The following is a 27,271-nucleotide window of genomic DNA, read 5'->3' as shown; positions in this document are numbered from 1 at the left end:
TTAGGAGAAACAATGAGGTAAGTCAAGCAGTAGGAATGAGGTGACATCACGCTTGGATTTAAAAATGTTTTGATTGTCAGTGGGAGGATTGACAGTGAGGGGTGGGGAGGTCCACAGGTTGGGGAGGTGGACAGGATACCTGTGGGAGGTGGGGAGTTCCATTGTTGGCATTGTCGGTGGAAGGGTTGACTGTGGGAGGTGGGGAGTTTGATGCTTGCAAGGTTCTGTGAAGGAAAAATGATGTACAATGGTCTCAGGAACCAAAAGGATTGGGAAAAGGAAGGTTAAATAATGTTCAAAAGAGCTTGAAGCATGAGAAAGAAGGAGTAAATAGGGCAAAATGCAAAGAATTAAAAGGGGTCTTGTAACTCTCCCAGTATACTGGAACCTCGCAAAGTCTCTATGGCAGGTGTGAGTGACAACACCCAAGGCAAACGAAGATGATGTAGGGTTGTGGTAAGACACGTGTGGTAAACATGTATTGGCCTGTGATTGTAAGGTTATGGTACCTGCTCCATCTGTACATAGCCAGGATACAAGGAGCCTGTATTTCTTGTGGTTTATCGCTCTCTTTGTGATTGTAATTACAAGAATTGACTGTAATTTGCAATATGGTGGCAGTACTGCAATGGTACTCGTTGAGCAGGGCCAATTTGTGTAAAAGAATGATCAATGATGCCCTTGGATGTCATTTCCCACCTACCAAGTAACGGCACGTGTCTTACCTTCTGTGCGGCATTTCCCGATCTTCTTCTCTGGTCCTTCGTAGAATCGAATCATTGCAAGGTGGTTCGGGGGTTGTTGACATGACGCTCGGGAATCGAGGTCTCAGTGTTTGCTATAACACAAAGAACAGGGTCTGAAAATGCTCTGAATTGCACTATTTCATCAGGAATGAGTCACTGCTCCTGCAAAGCTGTGTGGCCTTATTTTATAAGAAGTTAGTTCTGTTGTTCGCACTGGTTAACGAACACGTGGCTAATGGGAACATTTGATTTTTAAAGGGATTATTTTTGGCCAGTGGCTAAATGCATTGCTTGCTCTGGTACAAGAATAACAATTTGTATTTATTGAACAGCTTTAATGTAGTAATCTGTCCCACGGCAGTACTCAGTCAAACAGACCAGGAAGCAAGAAAGACTTGCATTTATATCGTGCATTTCACGACCACCTCAGGACATCTCAAAGAGCTTTACAGCCAATGAAGTACTTTTGAAGTGTAGTCACTGTTGTAATGTGGGAACACGGCAGCCAATTTGCGCACAGCAAGCTCCCACAAACAGTAAGGTGATAACGACCAGATAATCTGTTTCCGTTATGCTGACTGAGGGACAAATATTGGCCCCAGGACAACGGAGATAACTCCCCTGCTCTTCTTCGAAATAGTGCCATGGGATCTTTTAGGTCCACCTGAGAGAGCAGATGGGGCCTCAGTTTATTATCTCATCCAAAAGATAGAACCTCCGACAGTGCAGCACTCCCTCAGCACTGCACTGGAGTGTCAGCCTAGATTTATGTGCTCAAGTTCCTGGCGTGGGACATGAATCCCCAACCTTCTGACTCAGAGGCAAGTGTGCTGCCCACTGAGCCACAACTGACACTAAGAAGTTAGCTCTGTTGTTCGCACTGATTAAAGAATGCTTGGTTAATGAAAAAATTTTTTTTTTGAACGGGATTATTTTTGGCCGGTGGCTAAATGCATTGCTTGTTCTGGTACAAGAATAACAACAACATGCACTTATTGAACAACTTTAACGTAGTAAAATGTCCCAAGGCAGTCCTCAGTCAAACAGACGGTTTGATGTCTGGTTAGCTAAGCTCAGGCAGGTTGAGGTGGCAGCATCATAACTGGAACCCCTGTGTTTCCAGGATAACTGATAAAAAAATAATTAGGCAGACCTCTTGCCCTTTGGCCATTCTTCATTGACTCTTCATCTAGAAAGTACTTGTGTGTGGATGTCAGGTGAGAACTGATTCAGGTTCAGCTCTAGTGCCCTGTCACCAAATATCCTGCCAGCACTCCAAGCAGACACAACGAAGAATGACCATTTGAGTGAGATACTGGTGGTGCAATGATAGTGTGTTGCCATTGGGACAGGCAGGGTTCAATCTGAAGTATTTCAGCCCACATGTGGATATTGAATGAATTCATTTGAAATGGACCAATTCAGATCACTTCAAGATCTCGATTGGGTGGGATGCCCTTCTCTTGGACGAGCAAACCTTCCAATGACTGAAGTGGATCTGGGAACAGGTTTTCACTGCCGTGATTAATGACTCAAATGCGCGATGAACGGCAGGCAGAGCAGCTGGTTAAACGTGACCTTTCCAGTTCAACTTGAGGTCACATGGTCCATAGGATCATTTCAAATAAAAAGGGTACTTGCATTCCTTTTACCCCTTCCATTCACCTCTCTCTCTTTCAATTGTTCTCTTCTGGCTTTTAATTCTCCACAGTCTTAAGCATCCATTGTGCTTAGTGTCCTATGATGAGAGATTATGTAGAATGGGCCTGTATTCTCTGGAGTATGGAAGAATGAGAGGTGATCTCATTGAAATAAACAAGATTCTGAAGGGGATTGACAGGCTAGATGCTGAGAGGTTGTTTCCCCTGGCTGGGGAATCTAAAACTAGGGGGCACAGTCTCAGGATAAGGGGACGGCCATTTAAGAGAGATGAGAAGGAATTTCTTCACTCAGAGGGTTGTGAATCTTTGGAATTCTCTGCCCCAGAGGGCTGTGGATGCTCAGTCTCTGAATATATTCAAAGCTGAGATAGACAGATTTTGGAGTTTAGGGGATTTGAGGGATAGGGAGATCGGGTGGGAAAGTGGAGGTCGAAGATCAGCCATGATCTTATTGAATGGCGGAGCAGGCTCGAGGGGCCGTACGGCCTACTCCTGCTCCTATTTCTTATGTTCTTATGTATAATCAGCGGGTAAGACACGAGCACTGCCCTTGCCTACATGAGGGGATATGGGCAACAGCATCCATTTAGATTTGTGCACGACACATTCCTTGGAGTAAATAAAACTGTTCTATTTGACTTGCACAGTTTGAGTTTCACTTCCACTCCAAAAAAGCTCGTCAGGTTGGTTGCCAGAGCGATGTTTATGTTTGGGTCACTATGACAACACAATGGTTGCATTATGCAGTTTTTATACAAAAGTTCATCTCTTCACCCTGCCCCGTGTTCATAATAAAACCTAATGCAGATGGAGGAGGACTTTGAAGTCACAACAGAGGACGTAAATGGCACATCAAAGACTGAAGCAACTATTAATTGCTTGGCGGCTTTCACCATTGCCCAAGTTCAGAGATTGCCTGAAGATACTTTCTTGTGATTCACAAGTAAGTAATAAAATAGTAATCCTGGACTTCCTGCATACTGCATTAGTCTGGGGGTCATAACACCACCAATAAAACATTAGGATAATGAGGCCAATAGCTCTCTCATTATCCGTGAGTCTCAAAAAACATTTTGAAAATAGACACGTCTTTCCTTTCACGTCTCATCTGCAGAGAAACTGTTATTTTGCAAATTTTGCAAGTTAAATCTTGTAAAAGAAAGACTTTTATACACTGCCTCTCATGATCTCAGGACATCCTAAAGCACTTTACAGCCATTGAATTACTTTTTTGAAGTGTAGTTACTGTTGTAATGTATGGCCTATTTTCCTTACACCTATTTGTGAAGTGTCTTGGGACAATTTCATCTTAAGAGACACAATATAAATAAATGTATGTTGTTTTATCTGGTTCAACATTATGCTTGCTTTGTTGATGGTTGATCTGCAACATGTGGACATGTTGGGGGAATTTTAACCCCAAGAAACAGGTGGGTTGGGGTCGGGTGGGAGGTTTAAGTTAAAAATCTGAATCCCGACTGTAATGTATTCACCTGTGAGTATGTTCATTGTGGGTGGCTTAGCCAGTCACGTGACTCAATAAATCCCCAGACAGTTAGGTCCAGGTCATCCACAAAAATGAATGATACTGCCAGACTCTCATTCGGGAACCATGCTGCCGGTATAGCTTCTTGCTGTGCTCCACTTGCATTTGCCTTCTCATAAAAGGTAATTCCACCAAAGTTTCTTTCATGAAGGAAATCCCATCCTCGTCAACATTTTGTAATGTATTTGCTTCGTGGGTTCTTTGCTGAAGAATTCGTAGCAACACATTGCTATTAAGAACTAGTTGGTTTATTAACAAAGATTTATCACACTACACATTACCAGCTCATCCACTCGGCTCGCAGCCGCATACCTTATTGTCGATGACATAGACCCAACTGGCTGGGGTTTTATTGAGTCTGGTGAACATCTCGTGATTGGCTAAGGGAGGGAGTTCCAAAAGATGGGTGCACAGTCACTCAAGGAGTGGTGACCAATTGCAGAAAAGAGGAATGGGAAATGAGAAATAGGCCCGTGATGGAGGAGTGGAGGATACGCGTGGGGGGACATGGCTGAGTCAGGCACGGATGAAGACATAGAGGGATTCAGGAAACCTGTGGAGCTTGGCAAAGACAAAGACTGCAGAATTCTGGGTGACTTGTAATTGACAGTGGTGAGGGTGGGTGGTGGGTGGGCGGGGGAGGGCGAGTGGAGGGGGGGGCGGGGTTGGAAATTGGGAGTGTCTGGTCAGGAGAAGGTTGGAGAAACAAAAGAAAAACAGCTGCAAATCTGAAATGAAAACAGAAAAAAAGCTGGAATCATTCAGCCGATCAGTCAGCAGCTGTTGAGAAAACGGACGAGCTAGCATTTCAGTTGTAGATGCTACATCAGAGCGGGAAAGAAATGACAGCTGAGGCATTGGGTTGTGAGCCTGGTGGATGAACTGGTAATGTGTACTGTGATTGTTAAACCTTTGTTAGTCAACCAACTAGTTCTTAACAGCAATGTGTTGCTATGAATTCGTATGCAAAGAACCCATGAAGCAAATACATGGCACCCACACTAACCCACCCACTTCCAGTTTTAATGGAGGCGGGAGGGGGGGGGGGGGGCGCGGGCAGTCAACCTGCTCCCAGGAAATATTATACTAAGGCTGGCGTGCCTCATGGTGATCCACCATTTCAAATTTCACCCTGGCTGGTCGGGTCTCGAAGGCCACGGGGAACTCATCAGCTAACGGAAGGCAAGGATTGCTGGATCCAGGAGGCGAGTGCCTTTTTACTTACCCCCTGGATCCAGCGCCCGACCTCACCAACCCCCCACGATCGGACCCCCCCCACAATTGCTCAGATCTTCCCCCACCCCCTCTCCCCCCCCCCCCCCCCCCCAAGGCCACCAACATCCCCCACCCCCCTCCCTCGCCCCCATGAGGCTTCCAATCTCCAATTCCCCCCTCCGGCTCCCAATCCCCCTCCGGCCTTCCGATGTCCCCCCCCCCCCCCTCCGGCCCTCGCACCCTTCAGCCCCTCGAATCCCGATCCCCTTCCCACCTCCCTCCCTCCGGCTCCCGATCCGCTTCCCACTCCGACTCCGACTCCCTATCCCCCTCCGGCCTTCTGACGTCCCCTCTCCAGCCCTCAATCACCCGACAGCCCCCCGAACCCCGATCCCCTTCCCATCTCCCTCCCTCCGGCTCCCGATCCGCTTCCCACCTCCCCCCCCCCCTCCGACGACCGATTCCTTTCCGACTTCCCCCTCCTCACCCCCGATCCCTCCCTCCCTCCTCCCTGTGGCTTAGTGCCGCAGGCATACCCGTCCACAGCCAGCCTCTCCACCTGGCTGGCTGCAGGCGGGAATCAGAGCTTTGAAATGCTAATCAGGCCCTTCCGTTAAATTCGGCAGGGCCTGGCGAGAATCCCGTTCTGTCGGGTTTCCCCAACTGCTTTTTGCCCCCTCGCTCCCAACTCACCTCTAAATTTAAATTCCTGCCATTGAGAGCAGAGTTTGCTAAAACTGCTTCATCTCTTTCAACTTCACCCTTAGCTATTTTGACACCAAGCATGCACTACCTCATATTTATTCATTTTCGTTGGTAATTTCTTCAGGCACTTTCCTGATCAGCTGCCGTAAGTTTGGCGGAAGATAGGCGGGAGTCCCCGTTTACGTGGCACCTCCGGCAACGTTCCCCTGAATTTATTTTTGGGTGTGCGGTTCCCTTAATGGATTACGCAGCCCATTCAAAATTTCACGCATGTGTGAAATGTCGCATTGAAAACAACAACAACTTGTATTTATATAGCGCCTTTAACATCGTAAAACATCCCAAGGCGCTTCACAGGAGTGTTGTAAGACAAAAAATTTGACACTGAGCCAGATAAGAAGAAATTAGGACAGGTGACCAAAAGCCTGATCAAAGAGGTAGGTTTTAAGGAGCGTCTTAAAGGAGGAAAGAGAGATAGCGAGGCGGAGAGGTTTAGGGAGGGAATTCCAGAGCTTGGGGCCAAAGGCACGGCCACCGATGGTTGAGTGATTATAATCAAGATTGCTCAAGGGGGCAGAATTTGAGGGGCGCAGATATCTCAGGGGGTTGTGAGGCTGAAGGAGATTACAGAGATAGGGAGGGGGCGAGGCCACGGAGGGATTTGTAAGCAAGGATGAGAATTTTTAAATCGAGGTGTTGCATAAACCGATAACCGGCTTACGTGGGACTTGCAGACGGCTGCGCTGTCACACATGGCCGCACAGCTTAATGGGAACATTGGCATCCGGCATTCCCGTTGATTTTCCGCCAAAATTACAACAGCCGATCGAGAGTGCCCCCAAGGAAAGATTCCTGACGACTGAGTTCCCGCTGCAGTTTACAGATTGTATCGAGCTTGATGTCTCATCAAACTCGACTGACTCCAAACAGCCAGGATGAGGCGCAGACCAATGTCTCCCATTCAATATTTTTTCTCTGGCAGTTCAATCAGAACATTTCTCAATCCATTGTAATCTTTGTTTGGATGCCAGATGAATCCTCAAAGGGTTAACATCGGCAGACAAGTGAAATGCGCCTAGAGCAAGTTATAAATAGCTGTCAAAGTTACTTACCACTAAACTCAGAGGATCACAGCCGTTAATGGAATTAGGCGTTTCTATCTTGCTGCTGCTGACATCTGACAAATCTTCATCTAAATACGTCGGGAGGATGCGAAGGGGGAGTTCAAGTGTTAGCAACGCAAGACAATAGGCGACATGTATCTGTAAATGTATCGGAGAACTCATAATATGCCAGGAGCAGAAAACACACTGCAATTTGCCACCACTCTTCATCCCAACCCATTATGTCATCACTCTGCTCATTTTGTCAGTTAAATAAAAAGTTAAATAAAAGCACAAAATAAAGAACAAGACAGGGCAATAATAGTTTGAGAAGGAATCTTGGGCCCCCAACATACAGCCGATAACAAGCAGGCTGGAGATCTTTATTGCTGTGGCAAGAAAAATACATTTTCAGAATGTTAGGCAGATTTCATCAGGTTCAAACACGTCAACTTCCTGCCTGCTGTAAGTTACACCAAACAGCTTGTGGACAAAGTCATTAAACCTACTTCAATGGACGCTCCTCAAATTTTGAATGAATTACCGGAGGCTCAATAACCTTAAGTATAATCACAACCTTTCGTCATTATCTCCACTGAGGTTTTGAAGGACCTCAGAGAAATAATTTAAGGTGATTACCATTCTTAGAGCCAGTATTTTGAAGAAGTGAGGGTTAAAGGGGGCACAGACTTGACAGAAAAAGCATTCGGCAAAATTAATTTTTCAATGTCTGTTTCAATGTCATTAGTAACATTGCGACATGTCTGCATACCAATGCAGAAGTTATCCCAAATTCCAAAGATAATGCCCCTTTAAACTAGCTCACGCTATAATTAAAATGCCGAACACTAACTATTTGATGCATGGACTCTGACTTAACAATCTGTGCTCATTTATTTTCCACTTCTAGTGGTTCCTTTTAAAAGTCTAATCTATTTAGTTGCTCTGATCTCTTGCTAATATTGCCATGACTACCATTTGGAACCAGGGCTCCGGAGAGACTATCCCACCATAGACTTTCTAAAAAAACAAAAGGGATCCTGGTGCTGCCAGACAAACACCGAACTTGTTTGGGTTTGAATAGGCCGAGTTTAAAGCAGGCTTCTCCAAAATTTCTGGAAGTACAAATTAAAAAGAAGGATAGGCCAACAATAGGAATCTGCAACAATAGGGGATTCAGGACAAACTTCTTTACCCAGAAAGTGGTGGGAATGTGGAACTTGCTCCCACAGGGAGGGGTTGAGGCGAATAGTACAGATGCATTTAAGGGGAAGCTGGATAAACACATGAGGGAGAAAGGAATAGAAGGATATGGTGATGGGGCGAGATGAAGAAGGATGGGAGGAGGCTCGTGTGGAGCATAGACACCGGCACGGACCACAGTTGGGCCGAATGGCCTGTTTCTGTGCTGTAACATTCGATGCAAAAAAAAATCAGGACACGATAGATATATATATCGGCTCGTCATCATCTGTAAGAAGAAAGACTTGCATTTATAAAGCACTATAAAGGACATCTCAAAGCGCTTTACAGCCAATTAAGTACTTTTGGAGTGTAGTCACTGTTGTAATGTGGGAAACTGACAGTCAATTTGCACACAGCAAGCTCCCACAAATAGCAATTTGATAATGACCAAATATCTGTTTTTGTTATGTTGATTGAGGGATAACTATTGGCCAGGACACCGGGGATAACTCCCCTGCTCTTCTTCGAAATAGTGCTGTGGGATCTTTTACATCCACCTGAGAGGGCAGACGGGGCCTCGGTTTAACGTCTCATCCAAAAGATGGCACCTCCGACAGTACAGTGGAGCATCAGCCAAGATTATGTGTTCAAGCCCCTGGAATGGGACTTGAACCCGCAACCTTCTGACTGAGAGGCAAGAGTGCTACCCACTGAGCCACAGCTGACACTGTTAATGACACTTAAAAAGACAAGTTAATGTTTCGGCTGGAGCCCTTCTTCAGGACTGGTTTAATTTGTGTTTTGAAGCAGAGTTCTGAAAAAGGCTTCCACTCCCTTTTTCGAAAATCAGGAGAGGCGTCTAACGGGAGGCTGAGCCGATACGTTGCGAGCGACACGATTACCTAAAGTCAAAATTATTCCCCTGACGCCCACAATGGAAGCTTGCTCTGTTTTAGCATTCACCTCCTTCATTAACCGATATCAGTATGAGCTCAGTGACCCAGACCTTCCGCAAGGAACTGCGTATGAATTCATTAAGCATTGGTGCACCCGGATCAGATGGTGCAAATTTCAAAGCTTAAACCTTTACACCATGACGCAGTGCATTTTAATGGGTATCTTAGGCACGTCTGGAAATCCAAGCTTTGTTATTCTCTAATACTGTTCCCAATGAGCTTTTAATGATACGGCGGAGCAGAAAAACTCAGCTGTAAAATAAAAGTACTACCCATTTCATTTCTGGCGAACGTACGGATCTGACAGGCAGGGAAAGACAAGCTGGTCCATCAAGCCTGGCCCGCACCCATGTTGGCTGCAGCACCAAGACTAGACACTTCCTACCCACCTCCCACAGCCATGTCATCTCCTGGGAGAGGCAAGAAAAGCAGACTGAAAACCCAGGGTCAATAAGGAAAAATAATACTCTGGAAAATCCCTCCCTGACCTCCGCCCGCCTCAGGCGATGGAAATCGATGCAGGAGATCATATGGTTCAAGATTTTAATCTGCTTCATAAGTGCCTGCCTTTCCACACTCAGCTTCAACAGGGAGGGCAGGCACTTCTGAAGCTAATGGCATTCCCCACAATTAGTGCCTCCTATCTCATTTTACTGTCTGAGCGTGGATGAGACTAATAGGTTCAGTGCAAGTGGCCTTTCGCTGGAGGGCCTATAAAACATAGTTGCAAATGAGCAGGTTTATTTTGTTGGGCCAAGTCGGCTCTTAAAGGGGCCACGCACTCCCCCAAAAAATGACAGGGGACATCGGAGTCAACGTACCTTGATAATCTTGATGCCTGGGGAAGGTGCACGGAGACTTGGGTCGTCCCTAAATTTTAGACATAATAATAAACAATGTAAAACAGCACATTTGTGTGGGTGTATCAAAAACAAATCTTGTGCAATAGCCGCCACACGTATCATATGTCTTTATTAAGGTTCACTGCAATATTTGACATTAAAGCCCATGTAAATTGAGGCACAACAGATCTTAATGTGTTTGCCATAGAAAACTTCTAATGTGTTTGCATCATGGGATCTTTACTTAAGAATTCATAGCAACACATTGCTATTCTGAACGAGTTGGTTTATTAACAAAGGTTTAACAATCACACTACACAGTACCGGTTCATCCCCTCAGCTCACAACAGCATACCTCATTGTGGGTGACCCAGACCCAACTGGCTGGGGTTTTATTGAGTCTGTGAACATCACGTGACTGGCTAAGCCACTCACAGTGCAACAGCTCTACAACTATTTTAGTTGAACCTGTAAATCAAATGCCCCCTTATTAAAGGGGCACCAAAACCGACAAATGAACAAATTAAACTTTAGACATTAAACAGATCAAATTAAAATTTGGTTGCTGGGGTTGATGATGCACTCCAGTCCCTCCGGCGCCCACCTCTCGCGGGAGGCCGCGAGCATACCGATGGACACCGCGTGCTCCATCTCCAAGGATACCCTGGCTCGAATGTACCCACGGAAGAGAGGCAGGCAGTCGGGCTGAATGACCCCCTCGACCGCCCGCTGCCTGTACCGGCTGATGGCCACCTTGGCCAAGTCCTATGAGGAGGCCTTCCGACCTGCCCCCTCCCCTCCGCACAGGGTGCCCAAAGGTCAGGAGCGTGGGACTAAAATGCAACTAGAACTTGAGGAGCAGCCCCTTCAAATAACAGAAGAGGGGCAGCAGCCTGACACATTGAACATATATGTGGAACACAGACTCCTCCAGACCGCAGAAATTGCAGCAACAGCTCTACAAGCCTGTGAGCATACATGAGAAAACTCATGCTCACTTTCTAGATACATGTCCCGGATGGTACAATTGTTTGGCAGCCAGTCGAAAGCCAAAGCAACTTAGGCCTTCCCAGTACTTCTCATGCACAGAGGTCAGAGCATTTCAAAGCGGGGTAGGGGGGGGGGAAGGACAATGAGTGGACACTGAGCAGCAGGGGTTAAAAGGGAAGAGAGGGGCTGGGGGAGCATGTACAAAGAGGATGTTCTTTAGGAGGCTTTTGAAGTCCGAAAGGAGAGGTGGCAAGGAGGAGATTTTAGGGAGGGAGCTCCAAAAAAAATGTGTGCAGAGTCACTCAAGGTGACCAATTGCGGAAAAGAGGAAGGGGAATGAGAAATAGGCCAGTAATAGAGGAGTAGAGAATGTGCGTAGGAGGACATGGCTGAGTCAAGCAGGGATGAAGACATAGAGGGATTTGAAGATGAATGTGAAATGTTTCGTCAATTCTCTGAGCTTCAGGTAACCTGTGGAGCTTGGCAAAGACGGGTTAATGGGAAAGTAAAATACTGCGGATGCTGGAATCTGAAATAAAAACAGAAAATGCTGGAAACACCCAGCGGGTCAGGCAGCATCTGTGGAGAGAGAAACCAAGTTAACGTTTCAGGTCGGTGACCCTCTGTCAGAACTGGAGAAGTTCGAGGTGTCACAGATTCTTACGGAAGTGCAGGGATCAGGGAAAGGGGGAGGAGCGGGGTGGTGGAAAGAACAAAAGGCAAGGTCTGTAATAGGCAGAAGAGATTTGAGAGACAAAAGGGATGATGGGCCAAACTGAGATGGTAATAGCACAAGTTCGGAAACAAAAGATGAGTTTAGATAGGGTTTGAATAGCGGAATAATAACCAGCTGCCACAGGTAAGAGAAAAACAAATAAAAAAAGGGGGTGGAGCTTTTGTAAAAAGAAAGGGAGGAAAAAGAACAAAATAGGGGCAGAGGTTATGGTCTGAAATTGTTGAACACAATGTCGAGTCCAGAAGGCTGTAAAGTGGATAAACGAAAGATGAGGTGGTGTTCCTCGAGCTTGCGTTGAGCTTCATTGGAACAGTGCAGGAGGCCGAGGTAATGGGGCTTCAGGCCTTATTGTGAGTATGAACAAAGGCTGCGGTATTCTGAGTGACTTGTAATTGACAGTGGTGGCGGCGGTTGGGTGGGGTGGAGGTGGGGGGGTAGTGGGGAGGGGGGATGTGGGGAGGGGGGGATGTGGCGAAGGGGGGTGGGGGGGGGAGATAGTGGGGAGGGGGGATGTGGGGAGGGGGGGGATGTGGCGAAGGGGGGTGGGGGGGGGGGAGATAGTGGGGAGGGGGGATGTGGGGAGGAGGGGGGATGTGGCAAAGGGGGGTGAGGGGGGAGATAGTGGGGAGGGGGGATGTGGGGAGGGGGGGATGTGGCGAAGGGGGGTGGGGGGTGGAGATAGTGGGGAGGGGGGATGTGGGGAGGAGGGGGGATGTGGCAAAGGGGGGTGAGGGGGGAGATAGTGGGGAGGGGGGATGTGGGGAGGGGGGGATGTGGCGAGGGGGGGTGGGGGGGGAAGATAGTGGGGAGGGGGGATGTGGCAAAGGGGGGTGGGGGGGAGATAGTGGGGAGGGAGGGATGTGGGGAGGGCCTGGCTAGGCCAAGGTTAGAGAAGCAAAAAAAAAAATGAAAACGGCTGCAAATCTGAAATGAAAACAGAAAAAAAAAGCTGGAATCATTCAGCAGATCAGTCAGCAGCTGTTGGGAAAATGAGCTAGCTAGCATTTCAGTTGTGAATGCTACATCAGAGCGGGAAAGAAATGACAGCTGAACAGCTTTTAGAAAACAACAGAACAAAGGGAAGAGAGGGAAACACACACACACACACATAAACACACACACCCCCCACACACACACACACACACACCCCACACACACACACACATAAACACACACACCCCACACACACACACACACCCCACACACACACACCACACATACCCTTCTACACACTTACACTCTCTCACACACACACACATTTCTCACACACACACACACACACACCCCACACACACACACCACACATACCCTTCTACACACTTACACTCTCTCACACACACACACATTCCTCACACACACACACACACACACTCACACGACAAGAGGGGACCTGTGTGTCGAGTGATTAAAAGGAAAATGGGAGATGGTTCAACGGCTGAAATAATATTAACAGGAGAGGTGTTAGAAAGACTCACAATAAAGGAAATTAAAGACATTGAAGAGACAGAGAGAATGTGGGAATATCTGAAGCGGTGATGCCTTTTTAATAGGATATCTTTATCAGACACACCTATACCTGCACATACAGCCAAGCATGCTTTACAAGTCTAAATATAATTATAGTAAACTCGCTGGGAGTAATTTGGATGATTGTGTAATTCATGCGATGTTGATTCAGACGCCTGTTATTCATCTCTCTCGATTTGCATGTCTATTGAAAGGCAATCGATATCGCTCGTTTTACACCATCACCCAAAGTCAAAATGACCCACCCCCCTGGTATAAGAGGAGCGAGTCAAACACCAACGCGATTTTTCTGCAGCAACCTTAATATTGAGTTATGTGTTTGGATGCATCCCTGCTCTGACAAGCTGCGGCATGGAGGAGCTGGGTGGGCGGGCTCGCTCGTGCCCACGAATTGCCCCCCAGCAGTAAGTTCCCCCGTTGTAACCATGCTGTCCCGGAGAAGTGTGGAGTGGCAGTCAGGTTCTCCTCTCCGGGGGGACCAGGGGGAAAATTGGGAAAGCCAGCCATACTGACCACCCAGGAGCTCACCTCCACCCAGTGGCCTTCACCGGGGAAGAGTTGCGGCACAGCAAGACTACGGTGGAATGAAGAAAACGATAAAAGCGGGTGAGAAGAAAAAGGGACACAATCACAGCCAGATGTGGCCCAGATGACAGCATTGCAATACATCGCACTGCCTCTTTACATTATCACAGCATCATAGGCAGTCCCTCGAAACCAGGATGACTTGCTTCCATGCCAAAAAAGGATGAGTTCACAGATGTTTCAATGAAGGACCTAATATTCCAGGTCCTGAACTACACCCTCAAGGGTGGAAGATGCCTGTACGTGGATTTTTTTTAACGTGGTGTGGCCGTTGCACACCAGCCACCACACGGGTTTGGCAGAGCTAGGTCTTGTTCCAGTGGCAAGGATTAACCAAGACAACTGGAGACCAGCTCTGCTGCACGGACCCTAGTTCGCACACATATCGCAGTGTGGGCTGGTCCGTGCTGCCCATGGGCCGAACTGACGCCTCTCCTGGGCCTCGATCACGTCCCTCCACAGTCTCTCACTGCTCCTTCGCCCCGACCTCGCCGCTCCTGCTGTATCTGCCCATGCTGCAATAACCGACCTGGACCTTGATGACGTCACTCTTCGCAGCCGTCGCCCACCTGCACCAGCTCGCGCTGTACCTTGCAGTGATCTCCACGCTGCTCCCGGGGCCTCCACACTGCTCCCGGGTCGCCTCACCTTTTATGGCCCCGACCTGCCGCTAGTGTAATTATCACAGGACATTAACCATTGTATTGTGGACCAGATTTTAGACCATTCTTCATTTTTCTTGGTTGCAGTATGGTTCGGACCCAAGGCATTCTCTTTTGAAAGATCACCAATCAGTGCAAAGAGGGTCCGTAAGCATGACCCCGAGCTTCCAGTCGCCTGTCACTTTAATTCTACGCTCCACTCCCACTCTGATCTCTCCATCCTTGGCCTCTTACACTGTTCCAATGAAGCTCAACGCAAGCTCGAGGAACAGCACCTCATCTTTCATTTAGGCACTTTACAGCCTTCTGGACTGAGCATCGAATTCAATAATTTCAGACCATAACCCCTGCCCCAATGTTTTATTCTCTGTTTTTTCCTCTTTCTCAAGACAGTTGTTGATGATTTTTCCATTTACACCCTATCTAGATTCATCTTTTGTTTCTTAACTTGTCCCATTACCATCTCTTTTTGCCTTGCACCATAATCCCTTTTGTCTCTTAATTTCTCCTGCCTTCCGCCCTATCACAGACCTTCCCTTTTGTTCTTTCCTCCCCTCCCCCCTTTCCCTGCCCCCCCACCCCCCCACACTTGCTGAAAACCCTGTTACATCTCTAACTTTTTCCAGTTCTGACGAAGGGTCATCGACCCAAAACGTTAACTCTGTTTCTCTCTCCACAGATGCTGCCCGACCTGCTGAGCGTTTCCAGCATTTAATGTTTTTTATTTCAGATTTCCAGCATCCGCAGTATTTTGCTTTTGTGAATTGGGTTCAGCGTTGTGCTGTGTGAATGTGTGAATTCTGTCAGAATTTCACTGAATCTACCTGGACTCCTTTCACACCGTCAGTGGATCAAACACACGAGTCAGTCATTATAACCCTGTCCAGCATCCCTCAAACAATGACTCGGACCTTAAGGTATTGAGAGCTTTGAACACTTCAGCTTACAAGAGGCGGGAGCAAGGACAAACATTTCACTTGAACTTTCTGACAAGCAACTGTTGTTAATCTTATAAATAAATGGTTACGTACAATTCCGTAAACTTTAAGGTTCGGTCTTCGTCTCAGTCGCGGCTCCTGCACAAAAAATTCATTGTCCTCAGGTGATTCCTCCGAGGTCGATGAGCTCTCTGGCTCTTGTCCATTCCTCTTCTGACAGGACCGGCAGAACGCCTGGGAGATAACGGTGACGGGAATATTCCGGGGCAGGCTCTGTACAGGTAGACAGAAAGAGTGAAATTTACACTGATCTGCTCCTCCTCGAATAATTTTTCTCTTCGAGGACTCCTTTCCTTGTCTCCTCCTAATTTCTCCTCTCCTCTCCTCTCATGCTGGGGGATGGTTCCACACAGCCATCCAATATTCCACCCATTCAGCCATTCATTACGTCTCATCCCGGACAATGAGTATCAGTCGGCTCTTTGATCATGGAGAGCACCAATGCAGAACGTGATCTTGATCACACACACGCATGCTCACACACACGCATGCACACGCATGTGCACACACATGCACACCCATGTGCACTCACGCACACCGCATGTGCGCACGTGCACACACACTCATGCGCTCATGCACACATGTGCACACACACGCACATGCACACGCACGCACACACCAATGTTCCCTCTAATTTTATTTTTGTTGTGCGGTCCCTTTAAATTTGTGTGCACGATATGTTTTCCAGCGGAAGGAGCTGGTGAGCAGCCTGCACAGGATCTCACGAATGGTGTGCGGCCGCATAGTGGCGTGCCTTAGGGGAAACACTGACACACACACGTGTGCACACACATGCATGCACACGCACAAACACACATGCAAGGATACACACATACACACACATAAATGCATGCATCCATGCCCACTCTCGCTACATTGAGGGTCGCTGGATTGTGATCAGGAGTAGAAACTCTGACGTTATTTCTCCCCAGCCTAGCCCAGGTTTAAGTGTGTGGGTCAGTACCACACTGGACACTCCATTTATAGTTGGAGAGGGGAAGCTCCAACTTTGTTTCATCAAAGGGTTTGTATTTCTTTCGAGAACAAAATGCAGCACCCTTTTCTTGGTTCTCCAAATACATACTGTTCTCCTTCAGAAGGCAGAACAAATGAATTAATTCCTATTCAGAAGGTAGAAGAGAATTTGAAGACTGTGTCAATGTACAGTATGAATATTTGGAGCTAGATGGATTATGAATAATTCAGGAGTGATATGAGTTTCCACAGATGATTGTCAATGAAAATGAATGAACACTCACAGGAGTGAATATGTGAACAGGAGCATTTAATGCCACTTTTGTAAGTTCTGGACATTAACTTTTCAAGTATGCAGTCCATCAAACTCCATGAAAAGCATTGTTGGAACCAAAATGGCTTTCGTGTATTTTTGAGCAAGACAGACTGCAATCTATATAAGGGTAACACTCTGTAATTTATCACATTGCTGTTTGTGGGATCTTGCTGTGTGCAAACTAGCTGCTGTGCTTCCTGCATTACAAAACTGACTACACTTCAAAAAGTACTTATCTAGGATTACATCGGATGCACGGCACAGAAACAGGCCATTCGGTCCAACCAGTCCATGCCGGCATTTATGCTCCACTCGAGCTTTCTCCCGTTTTCTTCATCGAAATCGATCAGCATAACCCTCTATTCCCTTCTCCCTCATATGCTTGTCTAGCCTCCCCTTAAATTGCATCTATACTATTCACTTCAACCACTCCCTGTGGGAGCAAGTTCCACATTCTCACCACTCTCTGGGTAAAGAAGTTTCTCCTGAATTCCCTATTGGATTTCTTGATGACTATCTTATATTGATGGCCTCTAGTTATACTCTTCCCCACAAGTGGAAACATTCTCTCTGTATCCACTCTATCAAAACCTTTCATAATTGTAAAGGCCTCGATTAAGTCACCCCTCAGCCGCCTATTTTTCAAGAGCAAAGAGTCCCAGCCTGTTCATCCTTTCCCGATATGTCGACCCTTGCATTTCTGGTATCATCCTTGTAAATCTTCTCTGCACCCTCTCCAGTGCCTCTATGGTGACAAGAACTGTACACAATACTCTAAGTGTGGTCTAACCAAGGTTCGATATAGGTTTGGCATAACTTCCCTACTTTTCAATTCTATTCCTCTAGAAATAAACCCGAGTGCTTGATTTGCTTTAATTTACGCCTTGCTAACCTGTGTCGATACTTTTGGTGATTTGTGTATTTGTACTCCGAGATCCCTTTGTTCCTCTACCCCACCCAGACTCGCACCCTCCAAGTAATAAGTGACCTCTCTATTCTTCCTACCAAAATATAATATTTTACATTTATGTGTGTTAAACTTCATTTGTCAATGATATGCCCATTCTGCAAGTTTATTAATGTCCTCCTGTAATTTGTTGCAGTCCTCCTCAGTATTGACTATCCCCCCAATTTGGTGTCACCCACAAATTTAGAAATTGTGTTTTGGATTCCAAAGTCTAAATCGTTACTATAAATTGTGAACCACAGTGGTCCCAGCACTGATCCTTGTGGAACACCACTACCCACCTTGTACCCCTACTCTCCGCTTTCTGTCTTGAAGCTGGCGAGCTATTCATTCTGCTACTTGTCCCCTGACTCTGCATTCTCTGACCTTGTTGATCAGTCTATTGTGGGGTACCTTATCGAAGGTCTTTTGAAAATCTACATAAATTACATTTACTTCATTGGCTGAAAAGTACTTGGGTCTGATCGGTGCTCTATAATTGCTCTGTCTACCTTTACATTCAGGAATGCCCTTGTCAACGTCGGCATTTAAATCCATACATTTTTTTTCCTTTCCTGTTCAACGTTTTGAACCAGAGAACCTATATTTCGATTTGTAAGCATTGTTATTGGTCATTATGAGGGATGTGATTGTTCTTCCACTTTTTACGCCTAGTGTTAGAATTGATCTTTCCCAGGTCAGGTGTGGCTCATAGAAACACAGAAACATAGAAAATAGGAGCAGTAGTAGGCCATTCGGCCCTTCGAGTCTGCACCGCCATTCAATATGATCATGGCTGATCCTCTATCTCAACACCATATTCCTGCTTTCTCCCCACACCCCTTGATGCCTTTTGTATCCAGAAATCTATCTATCTCCTTCTTGAATATATTCAGTGACTTGGCCTCCACAGCCTTCTGTGGTAGAGAATTCCACAGGTTCACCACCCTCTGAGTGAAGAAATTTCTCCTCATCTCGGTCCTAAATTTCCTACCCCGTATCCTGAGACTGTGACCCCTGGTTCTAGACTTTCCAGTCAGGGGAAAACACCCTCCCCGCATCCAGTGTGTCCAATCCCGTCGGAATGTTATACTTTTCAATGAGATCGCCTCTCATTCTTCTAAACTCTAGTTCGACCCAATCTCTCCTCATATGACAGTCCGGCTCCAAAACATGTCTTTATTTCTATCACAGAAGAGGACTCCCGACTGTAGAGGTGTGACATTGTTCCCTTTCCCACACCAGCCATCCTGAGACTGCCATCAATCCTGGATCCGTGCTGGGTCCTAACATCTAGGGGGAACGGGATTGAGTCACTGCCCTCACTCGATTTGGATAGGAATCTTAAAGACGTTCGTCTCACACTGGGTTTGAGTTGATCCCAGATCTCAGAGATGTAAGAGTAATCTGCTAACTCTTTACACCTCAGAAAATCCAGCATTCAAAGAAGGGTTCCAACTTTCAATAATGTTTTCATCTGAAGTAATGTATTTAACAAACAAATTCACAGAATTTCAACTCAAAAGTCTCGTATGTGCCGGGATATATTGAGTGGTAATAAAAACAACAAAAACACACTGCTAATGCTTTACTCATTTCTGACATTTTTTTAGATTTGTGTCTCATGCTTCTGTCAATGAAATTTATTTAAGACCAAAGGATATAAATCTGACCAATATAATGTCCTAAAATATGCACAAGCAAAGTAACCTGCACATTTTGTAAATTAATCTTTCTCTTTGTCTGTTTTACCGATGTTTATGACCTACTCAGTTTGCAAAATGTATAATTTGTAACATTGACACATAACCCAATGCAGTGAAGAACTCCTCGTCTTGCAGTTCTCCGAGTGACCAGAGGTGTCACTGCTGCAGCAGCTGCAGAAGAGGAGTTTGCCATTTAAATGTGAAGCTAAATTGGTACAATGGGAGAGAGGGGGAATGAGAATAGCAAAGAACAAAAGATATTTATTTCTATTATATAAAGGAATGGGACACAGAATGGCTTTGCAGGGATGGATCATCTCCAACAATTCCTCCTCAGTTTTATTGATCAAATGCTGATGATTCAAGACTCCAACACGATCACATAAAATCCTTTTTCTCGATCACAGTTCCAGTTCGGGGCTGTTTTAATGTTCCCGCTTTTGTTTAAGAGTAAACAAACCACTTTTAATTACTTTTGTTATTAACCCAATTTGAATTGGGAGAGAGGAAGGACACAAGATCCACTCGAGACTGGTAAGGTTAGAGGAGGAGAGGGTGCCTGCATGAGAAGAGATGGAGTGGGATGGGTAGAGCCTCTCTGCGAATGACGTCCGGAGGGGTTGGGTGCCTTGGTGACCTGGAGTTAGGAGAGGGTTGAATATCGGAGAACAACCGTTGGGGTCACTTTTTGGGGAGGTGATGGCCTAGTCGGTGTGTTTGAAAATTAAAAATATCACTTTATTAAAGCTGCTTAAAATTAACTAGAACAAGGCATCTTTAATTAAAAATATTAACATTTTTTAAGGCGAACATGCAATAGACCTCCATCTTAGAAATGCATGACCAATTATGTGCCTTTAACAATTGGATTTCTGCGTTCAGCCATTCAGATATTTATATTTTAGCCGTTGATATCAATGAAGGACTGCTGGGTACATCTACAGTTCAAGCTACAAGCCCGTGTACCTACTGTTTTGACGTAGAAAACAGGGTCAACTTTTGGGGACTGCGTTAGCTTCTCTGAAGCTTTTTCTCTAACTTGCTAAGGTGGCACATCGGTAGAACGCAGGCACTTCTGTTAGAATGAGATTATTACACCTCGAGTACTCAGTACAAGTCTGGTCTCCATATGACAAAAAGGATATAAGGCACTGGAGAAGATGCAGAAAATATTTGCAAGGATAATACCAGAACTGAGAGGTTGTGAAAGCAGGGAAGTCTTGCTACAGCTATACAGGGTATTGGTGAGGCCACACCTGGAATACTGTGTGGAGTTTTGGTTTCCATATTTACAAAAGGATATACTTGCTTTCGAAGCAGTTCAGAGAAGATTCACTCGGTTGATTCCAGAGGTGAGGGGGTTGACTTATGAGGAAAGGTTGAGTAGGTTGGGTCTCTACTCATTGGAATTCAGAAGAATGAAAGGTGACCTTATCGAAATGTATAAGATTATGAGGGGGCTTGACAAGGTGGATGGCAGAGAGGATGTTTCCACTGATGGGGGAGACCAGAACTAGAGGGCATGATCTTAGAATAAGGGGCCGCCCATTTAAAACAGAGATGAGGAGAAATTTCTTCTCTCAGAGGGTTGTAAATCTGTGGAATTCATTGCCTCAGAGAGCTGTAGAAGCCGGGACAATTAATAAATTTAAGAGAGAAGTTTCTTAAACAATAAGGAGATAAGGGGTTACGGGGAGCGGGCAGGGAAGTGGACCTAAGTCCATGATCGGATAAGCCATGATCGTATTGAGTGGCGGAGCAGGCTCGAGGGGCGGTATGGCTGACTCCTGCTCCTGTTTCTTGTGTTCTTATAAGTAGCAAAAAAGGCAGAATAGGCTGGGGCCCTTTTCTCTAGAAAAGAGAGGACTGAGAGGTGACCTGATAGAGGTCTTTAAACTTTTGAAAGGGTTTCATAAGATAGATGTAAAGAAGATGCTTCAACTTGTGGGGAGTCCAAAATCAGGGGCCATAAATATAAGATAGTCACTAATAAACCCAATCGGGAATTCAGGAGAAACTACTTTACCCAGAAAGCCGTGAGAATGTGGAACTCGCTACCACAGGGAGTGGTCGATGCGAACAGCATAGATGCATTTAAGGGGAAGCTAGGTAATTACATCAGGGATAAAGGAATAGAGGGATAAGCAGGTAGGGTAAGATGAAGAGGGGTGGGAGGAGGCTCGTGTGGAGCATAAACACCGGAACAGACTGTTTGGGTCAAATGACTTGTTTCTATGTAATACTATATAAGCCAAAATCAGAAGATCGAATAGACTTCCGACAAACATATTCGTCCTTATCTGACTCATTTGGCATTTGTGGGGTTTTCTATTTGCACGCCAGATGAAAGGAAGGCATTCGGAGAGTTGTCATGACAACTGGAGGGGAAGGGCGCTGACAATGGGAGGTTGTCCATCACAGAGAAACATGCTTTCAGTGGGTCTCAGTGTACCAAATCTGCGCAGTTCATAGCATAGTAAATAAATATTACAAAATTGGCATTTTTCACACAGCATCTACTCTTAGTGTGAGGGCTGAACGGCGCAGATTCAAGCCAAGCTGAACTCTGACCCCACAATCGCCCAAATGATATTAGTTTATTTAGTTGACCAAAAACCCAAATTTGGAAACAGGACCTCGTTGCGCCTGTTATACGCCCGTAAAACAGGACGACAAGGGCCAATTTCAGGGATCAACCTAAGGATATCTAAAAGACCTCTGACCCAATATTGGGTTGGGCCTTTTTTCCAGGTGTTCCTGGTGGCTGCCAAAAGCAGGCATTAGGCCCCTTACATATGTAAATGAGGGGCCTGACGTCTGTTTTTAGATCCCTCTACTCAATTAGATTCCGATGGACAGAGAAGGCTCTGGGGCTGTTGTGCTGAGGAATCTTCAACGGCCGCTGTAGCTTTAGCAGCAACCGCCACCAAAAGCTACGGTTTCTAAATAAACGGTTCCTCCAGAGTCAGGAGGAGCAGGAGCTCCCCTTCCAGCTCCACAGTACTCCCTGTCCCCTCACCGTTCTCGCTCCACTCACCATCATCATAGGCAGTCCCTCGGAATCGAGGAAGACTTGCTTCCGCTTTAAACATGAGTCCTTAGGTGGCTGAACAGTCCAATATGAGAACCACAGTCCCCGTCAAGTTGGGGCAGATAGTCATTGAGGGAAGGGGTGGGTGGGCCAGGTTTGCCGCACGCTCTTTCCACCCGCATGCTCTCGGCGACGAGACTCGAGGTGCTCGGCACCCTCCCAGATGCACTTCTTCCACTTAGGGCGGTCTGTGGCCAGGGCCTCCCAGGTGTCAGTGGGGATGTTGCACTTTATCAGGGAGGCTTTGAGGGTGTCCTTCAAACGTTTCCTCTGCCCACCTTTGGCTGGTTGCCGTGAAGGAGTTCAGAGTAGAGCGCTTGCTTTGGGAGTCTCGTGTCTGGCGTGCGAACAATGTGGCCTGGCCAGTGGAGCTGATCAAGTGTGGTCAGTGTTTCAATGCTGGGGATGATGGCCTGGTCGAGGACGCTAACGTTGGTGTGTCTGTCCTCCCAGGAGATTTGTAGGATCTTGCGGCGACACTACCCCTCCCAGGACTTACCGTAGGGCCACTGCCGGCGAGGCAGGCAGCCCGATAGTTATTTACCTAAACTGGGTTTGGAACTCTCTTCCGCAAACGGCAATTAATGCTGGGTCAATTGCTAATTTGAAATCTGGAGCATGGTCGATTTTTGTTAGCCAAAGGTATTAAGGGGTATGGGGCAACCCACCGTAATGCAGCGTCTAATGGCCAATGTCATGGAGTTAGGCTGCAGACCAGCCATGATCTCGCTGAATGGCGTAACAGGCTCGAGGGGCTAAACGGCCTACTCCTGCTCGTATGTTTCGATGTGCTAGGTGAACTGCCTGGCCTGAAAATGGGCCAAAACCAATTTCGAACCCTGGGAGTCTAGATTGGCATTTACATGTCATTTAAAAACTAGCAAGGCACACATGAGTGGAGACATAAATTACTTGCAGAGAAGATAGCTCAAGGAATCAAGCGTATAATCTTATAACAGTAATCCACTTGCTGATAACAGCGCTATTGTGCCTATTAATGTGCAGGGGTCAGTGAGCGAGGTTGCTTTTGAGTCGATTGAGCTGACCTGAAAATGCTAAATAGACCACTGTCAAAAAAATATATCATTGCACAAATAGGATTACGTAGGATATACGGTACAGAAACAGGTAATTTGACCCAACCAGTCCATGCCGGTGTTTATGCTTCACTCGAGCCTCCTCCTGTCTTTCCTCATCTAAATCTATCAGCATAACCCTCTATTCCCTTCTCCCTCATATGCTTGTCGAGCCGCCCCCCCACCTTTAAATGCATCAATACTATTAACCTCAATCACTCCCTGTGGTAGCGAGTTCCACATTCTCACCACTCTCTGGGCAAAGAAGTTTCTTCTGGATTCCCTATTGGATTTCTTGGTGACTATCTTATATTGATGGCCTCTAGTTATGCTCTTTCCCACAAGTGGAAACATTCTCTCTGTATCCACTCTATCAAAACCTTTCATAATTTTAAAGACCTCTATTACTTCAACCCTCAGCTTTCTTTTTTCAAGAGAAAAAAGACCCAGCCTGTTCATCCTTTCCTGATATGTAGACCCTCGTATTTCTGGTATCATCCATGTAAACCTCCCCTGCACCCTCTCTAGTGCCTCTATATGCCTTTTTATAATACGGTGACCAGAACTGTACGCAGTATTCCACGTGTGGTCTAACCAAGGTTTGATACAGTTTTAGCATAACTGCACTACTTTTCAATTCTATACCTCTAGAAATAACCCCTAGTGCTTGTTTTTTTTTTTATGGCCTTGCTAACCTATGTCGCAGCTTTTAGTAATTTGTGTATTTATACTGCGACAGGGGTCATTTTAACGTAATTCACTGGGAGGGGAAACCCACGATCGAGTGGTTTTACACTTTGCCTAATATTACTCTCCCGATCTCAACAGTTTCTTGACAGGTGGGCAAGGTTAAAATGACCAATATATCAGCTACTTTATAGCCTCCGAACGTTCAGTATAACTTGGACTGTTTTGACAACAACCTATTTTTGTAGCGGCTGTGTGAAAAACACAGATCAGCCATGGTCGCACTGAATGGTGGAACAGGCTCGAGGGGCTAAACGGCCTCCTCCTGTTCCTATGTTCTAGGTGAACTGCCTGGCTCGAAAATGGTCTCAAACCAATTTCTACCCCTGGGAGTCTAGATTGGCATTTACATATCATTTAAAAAATAGCAAGGCACACGTGAATGGAGACACAGTTATGTGCTGCACTCTGAACTGCGCAGCTATAGACACGCCGAGGCCAGGTAATAACTCGCGTATTCCAGGGAGTGAAAGAGAATGTGACATGAGATTCCTTTTGTAAAGGATGGGGCCTCTCTACCGTTGCAATCTAGCACAAGGGTAATTTGCTCAAAAGGGACCTTCAGACCAATGAGGCTGCTCAATACAGCATCATGTCAAGGCTGAGTTGCCCATTCTCCCCACCCCCAGCTTCGACTGCAGCTGAATGCAAATAAATATGTAACCAGTTTGCCAAAAATACTTCTCCCTGAATCAGGGTTTCTGCAGATGGTGTGTGTAAAAAAAAAAAACACTTTGGCACTATTTACGTACTGTGCTGTGAACTGCCCAGTTGCAGATACACCAGACGAGCTGAAAGTCAGCTTGCATGTGGTGAGATGAAATCCCTTACCTACCCCAGCAGTTGTGGACACGCTACAGGAAGTTTGTCGGAAAAATATTTTTTAAGAAATGAAAATAACGAAAGGAGCTCAACACTATCGAAGACCAAGCAGTCCGCTTGATCGGCACCCCACCACTGGCTGAAACGTCCACTCCCTCCATCATCGGCGCACCGTGGCTGCACTGTTCACGGTTTACAGGAGGCCCTGCAGCAACTCGCCATGGCTTATTCAACAGCACCCCCCAAATCTGTGAGCTTCATCGCCTAGAAGGTCAAGGGCAGCATGAGAAAACTATCACCTCCAAGTTCTCCTCCGAGTCACACACTATCCTGACTGTGGAACTATATCGGCCGTTCCTTCATCGTCACTGGGGCAAAATCCCGGAATTCCCTCCCTAACAGCACCGTGGGAGCACCTTCACCATCATCATTATCGGCAGTCCCTCGGAATCGAGGAAGACTTGCTTCCACTCCTGAAGTGAGTTCTTTGGTGGCTGAACAGTCCAATACAAGAGCCACAGACTCTGTCGTAGGCGGGACAGATAGTGGTTGAGGGAAGGGGTGGGTGGGACTGGTTTGCCGCACGCTCTTTCCGCTTGATTTCTGCATGCTCTCGACGTCGAGACTCGAGGTGCTCAGTACCCTCCCAGATGCACTTCCTCCACTTAGGGCGGTCTTTGGCCAGGGACTCCCAGGTATCAGTGGGGACGTCGCACTTTATCAGGCGGTTCATGAAAAAGGCGGCTCACCGCCACCTTCTCAGGGGCAACTCGGGACGGGCAATAAATGTCGGCCTTGCCGGCGACGCCCACATCCCAAGAAGGAATAATACTTTTTTTTAAATCAGCAATCAGCAAGTAGAAAAATAAAGACAGTAAAGAAAGGCCTCCTTGAAGCCGACAGATGTGATCTGCTCATCGTTTTTTTTTTGTTCACGGTGTACCCAATGACAGCACTGAGCACTTCAAGGTCAGGTACGGCACGAGTCACATATAACAGAGAGACCTGCATTAACCTGACAATGTGTCTGTGCTGGAAAAAAATGCTTCAAAAGTTACTCGCTGCTTGATGAGCGAGACCTTTTCTGAACTCGCCGAGATTAAGTTTTCACTTGTCACAAATAGTTACTTGAACTTTAAACAGAGAAAATGAATCCTCTGAAGGAACAAACACGGTTACGGTATAAGATAGGGGGTGGGGGGGGGGGGGAAACTCAGTGAGGGAGGGAAAGTGCTGTGTCAAACCATTAAAGATGAAACGCAGCAAAACAGTGAATAAAAAAGGAAACCGTGAAGGAGCAGAAGTAGAGCGATGGGCAAGTCAGCACGAGCAAGTTCCACGTTTCAAGTTAACAGGTCTACAGGTTTGTCTCTGGCTAGACAGTGAGATATTCCCAGCCCTGCGGCGTGACCTAAAATGTTCCCTATGGTTGAATACCTTTTATAAATGCAGTGGAGGCCCGAACCTTGGCGGAGGGCTAGAGGCCCGAGCCTGTGGGCGGAGTCTCACCGGACGCCGTTGGGGATCGAGTGCAGCAGCTCAGTCGGCTACGTCCAGTGGGGAGCGGAAAGCAAAGGTCCACTGGGAAGCTCTTGGCCGCAGGGAGGTCGATCTGGAAGGCAAGTCCCATGCTCAAATGATGAAGGTGAGCAGGCATGATTGGGGGATGGGCAGTGGGCCCAGGTAGCTTCCCTTGCAGCACGGTAAGGGAGATACTTTAGGGGTAGGGAATGCACCCACTATTAGGGCCGGGGGGTGGGGGGAGGGGAGGTTTAAACAGTGAAGGGGGGAGATTGGAGGAGAGAAGACTGAAGGATGGCAGCAGATGGCCAGGGGGAAGTTTGTTCAGCAAGAATTCCCTAAGGAGCTGCCATCCCCATCCGACAACTACAAGAGAAATGCAGGGAACAGCACCAATCCTTGTACATAGCCATCTTTGACCTCACAAAGGCAAATGACACTGTCAAATGTGAGGGACAATGGAGCGTCCTCCTCCTTAGGGAGCTGTTGCTGAACACACTTCCCCCTGGCCATCTACTGCCATCCTTCAGTCTTCTCTCCTCCAATCTTCCCCCTTCACTGTTTAAACCGCTCCCCCCGCCCCACCCCCGGCCCTAATAGTGGGTGCGTTTCCT

At 46.7% G+C, this 27,271-nt stretch overlaps 1 protein-coding gene across 1 annotated transcript in view; it reads right to left on the bottom strand.

Annotated features, from left to right (window-relative positions):
* The window catches only part of card11 (caspase recruitment domain family, member 11), a 201,837-nt gene that overhangs the window by 72,082 nt on the left and 102,484 nt on the right, over window positions 1-27,271 (bottom strand). Inside the window, exons 9-12 of the mRNA XM_070900006.1 lie at window positions 15,491-15,670; window positions 9,939-9,987; window positions 6,986-7,065; window positions 726-838 (exon numbers count right to left, since the gene is read on the bottom strand). Coding sequence (XP_070756107.1) covers window positions 726-838; window positions 6,986-7,065; window positions 9,939-9,987; window positions 15,491-15,670 — 422 coding nt within the window. The remainder of the gene's footprint in view (window positions 1-725; window positions 839-6,985; window positions 7,066-9,938; window positions 9,988-15,490; window positions 15,671-27,271) is intronic.

This window comes from Pristiophorus japonicus, chromosome 15 (assembly GCF_044704955.1).
Source record: "Pristiophorus japonicus isolate sPriJap1 chromosome 15, sPriJap1.hap1, whole genome shotgun sequence".
In the NCBI taxonomy this organism is placed as follows: domain Eukaryota; kingdom Metazoa; phylum Chordata; class Chondrichthyes; family Pristiophoridae; genus Pristiophorus; species Pristiophorus japonicus.
This window is presented reverse-complemented; position numbering and strand designations above follow the sequence as displayed.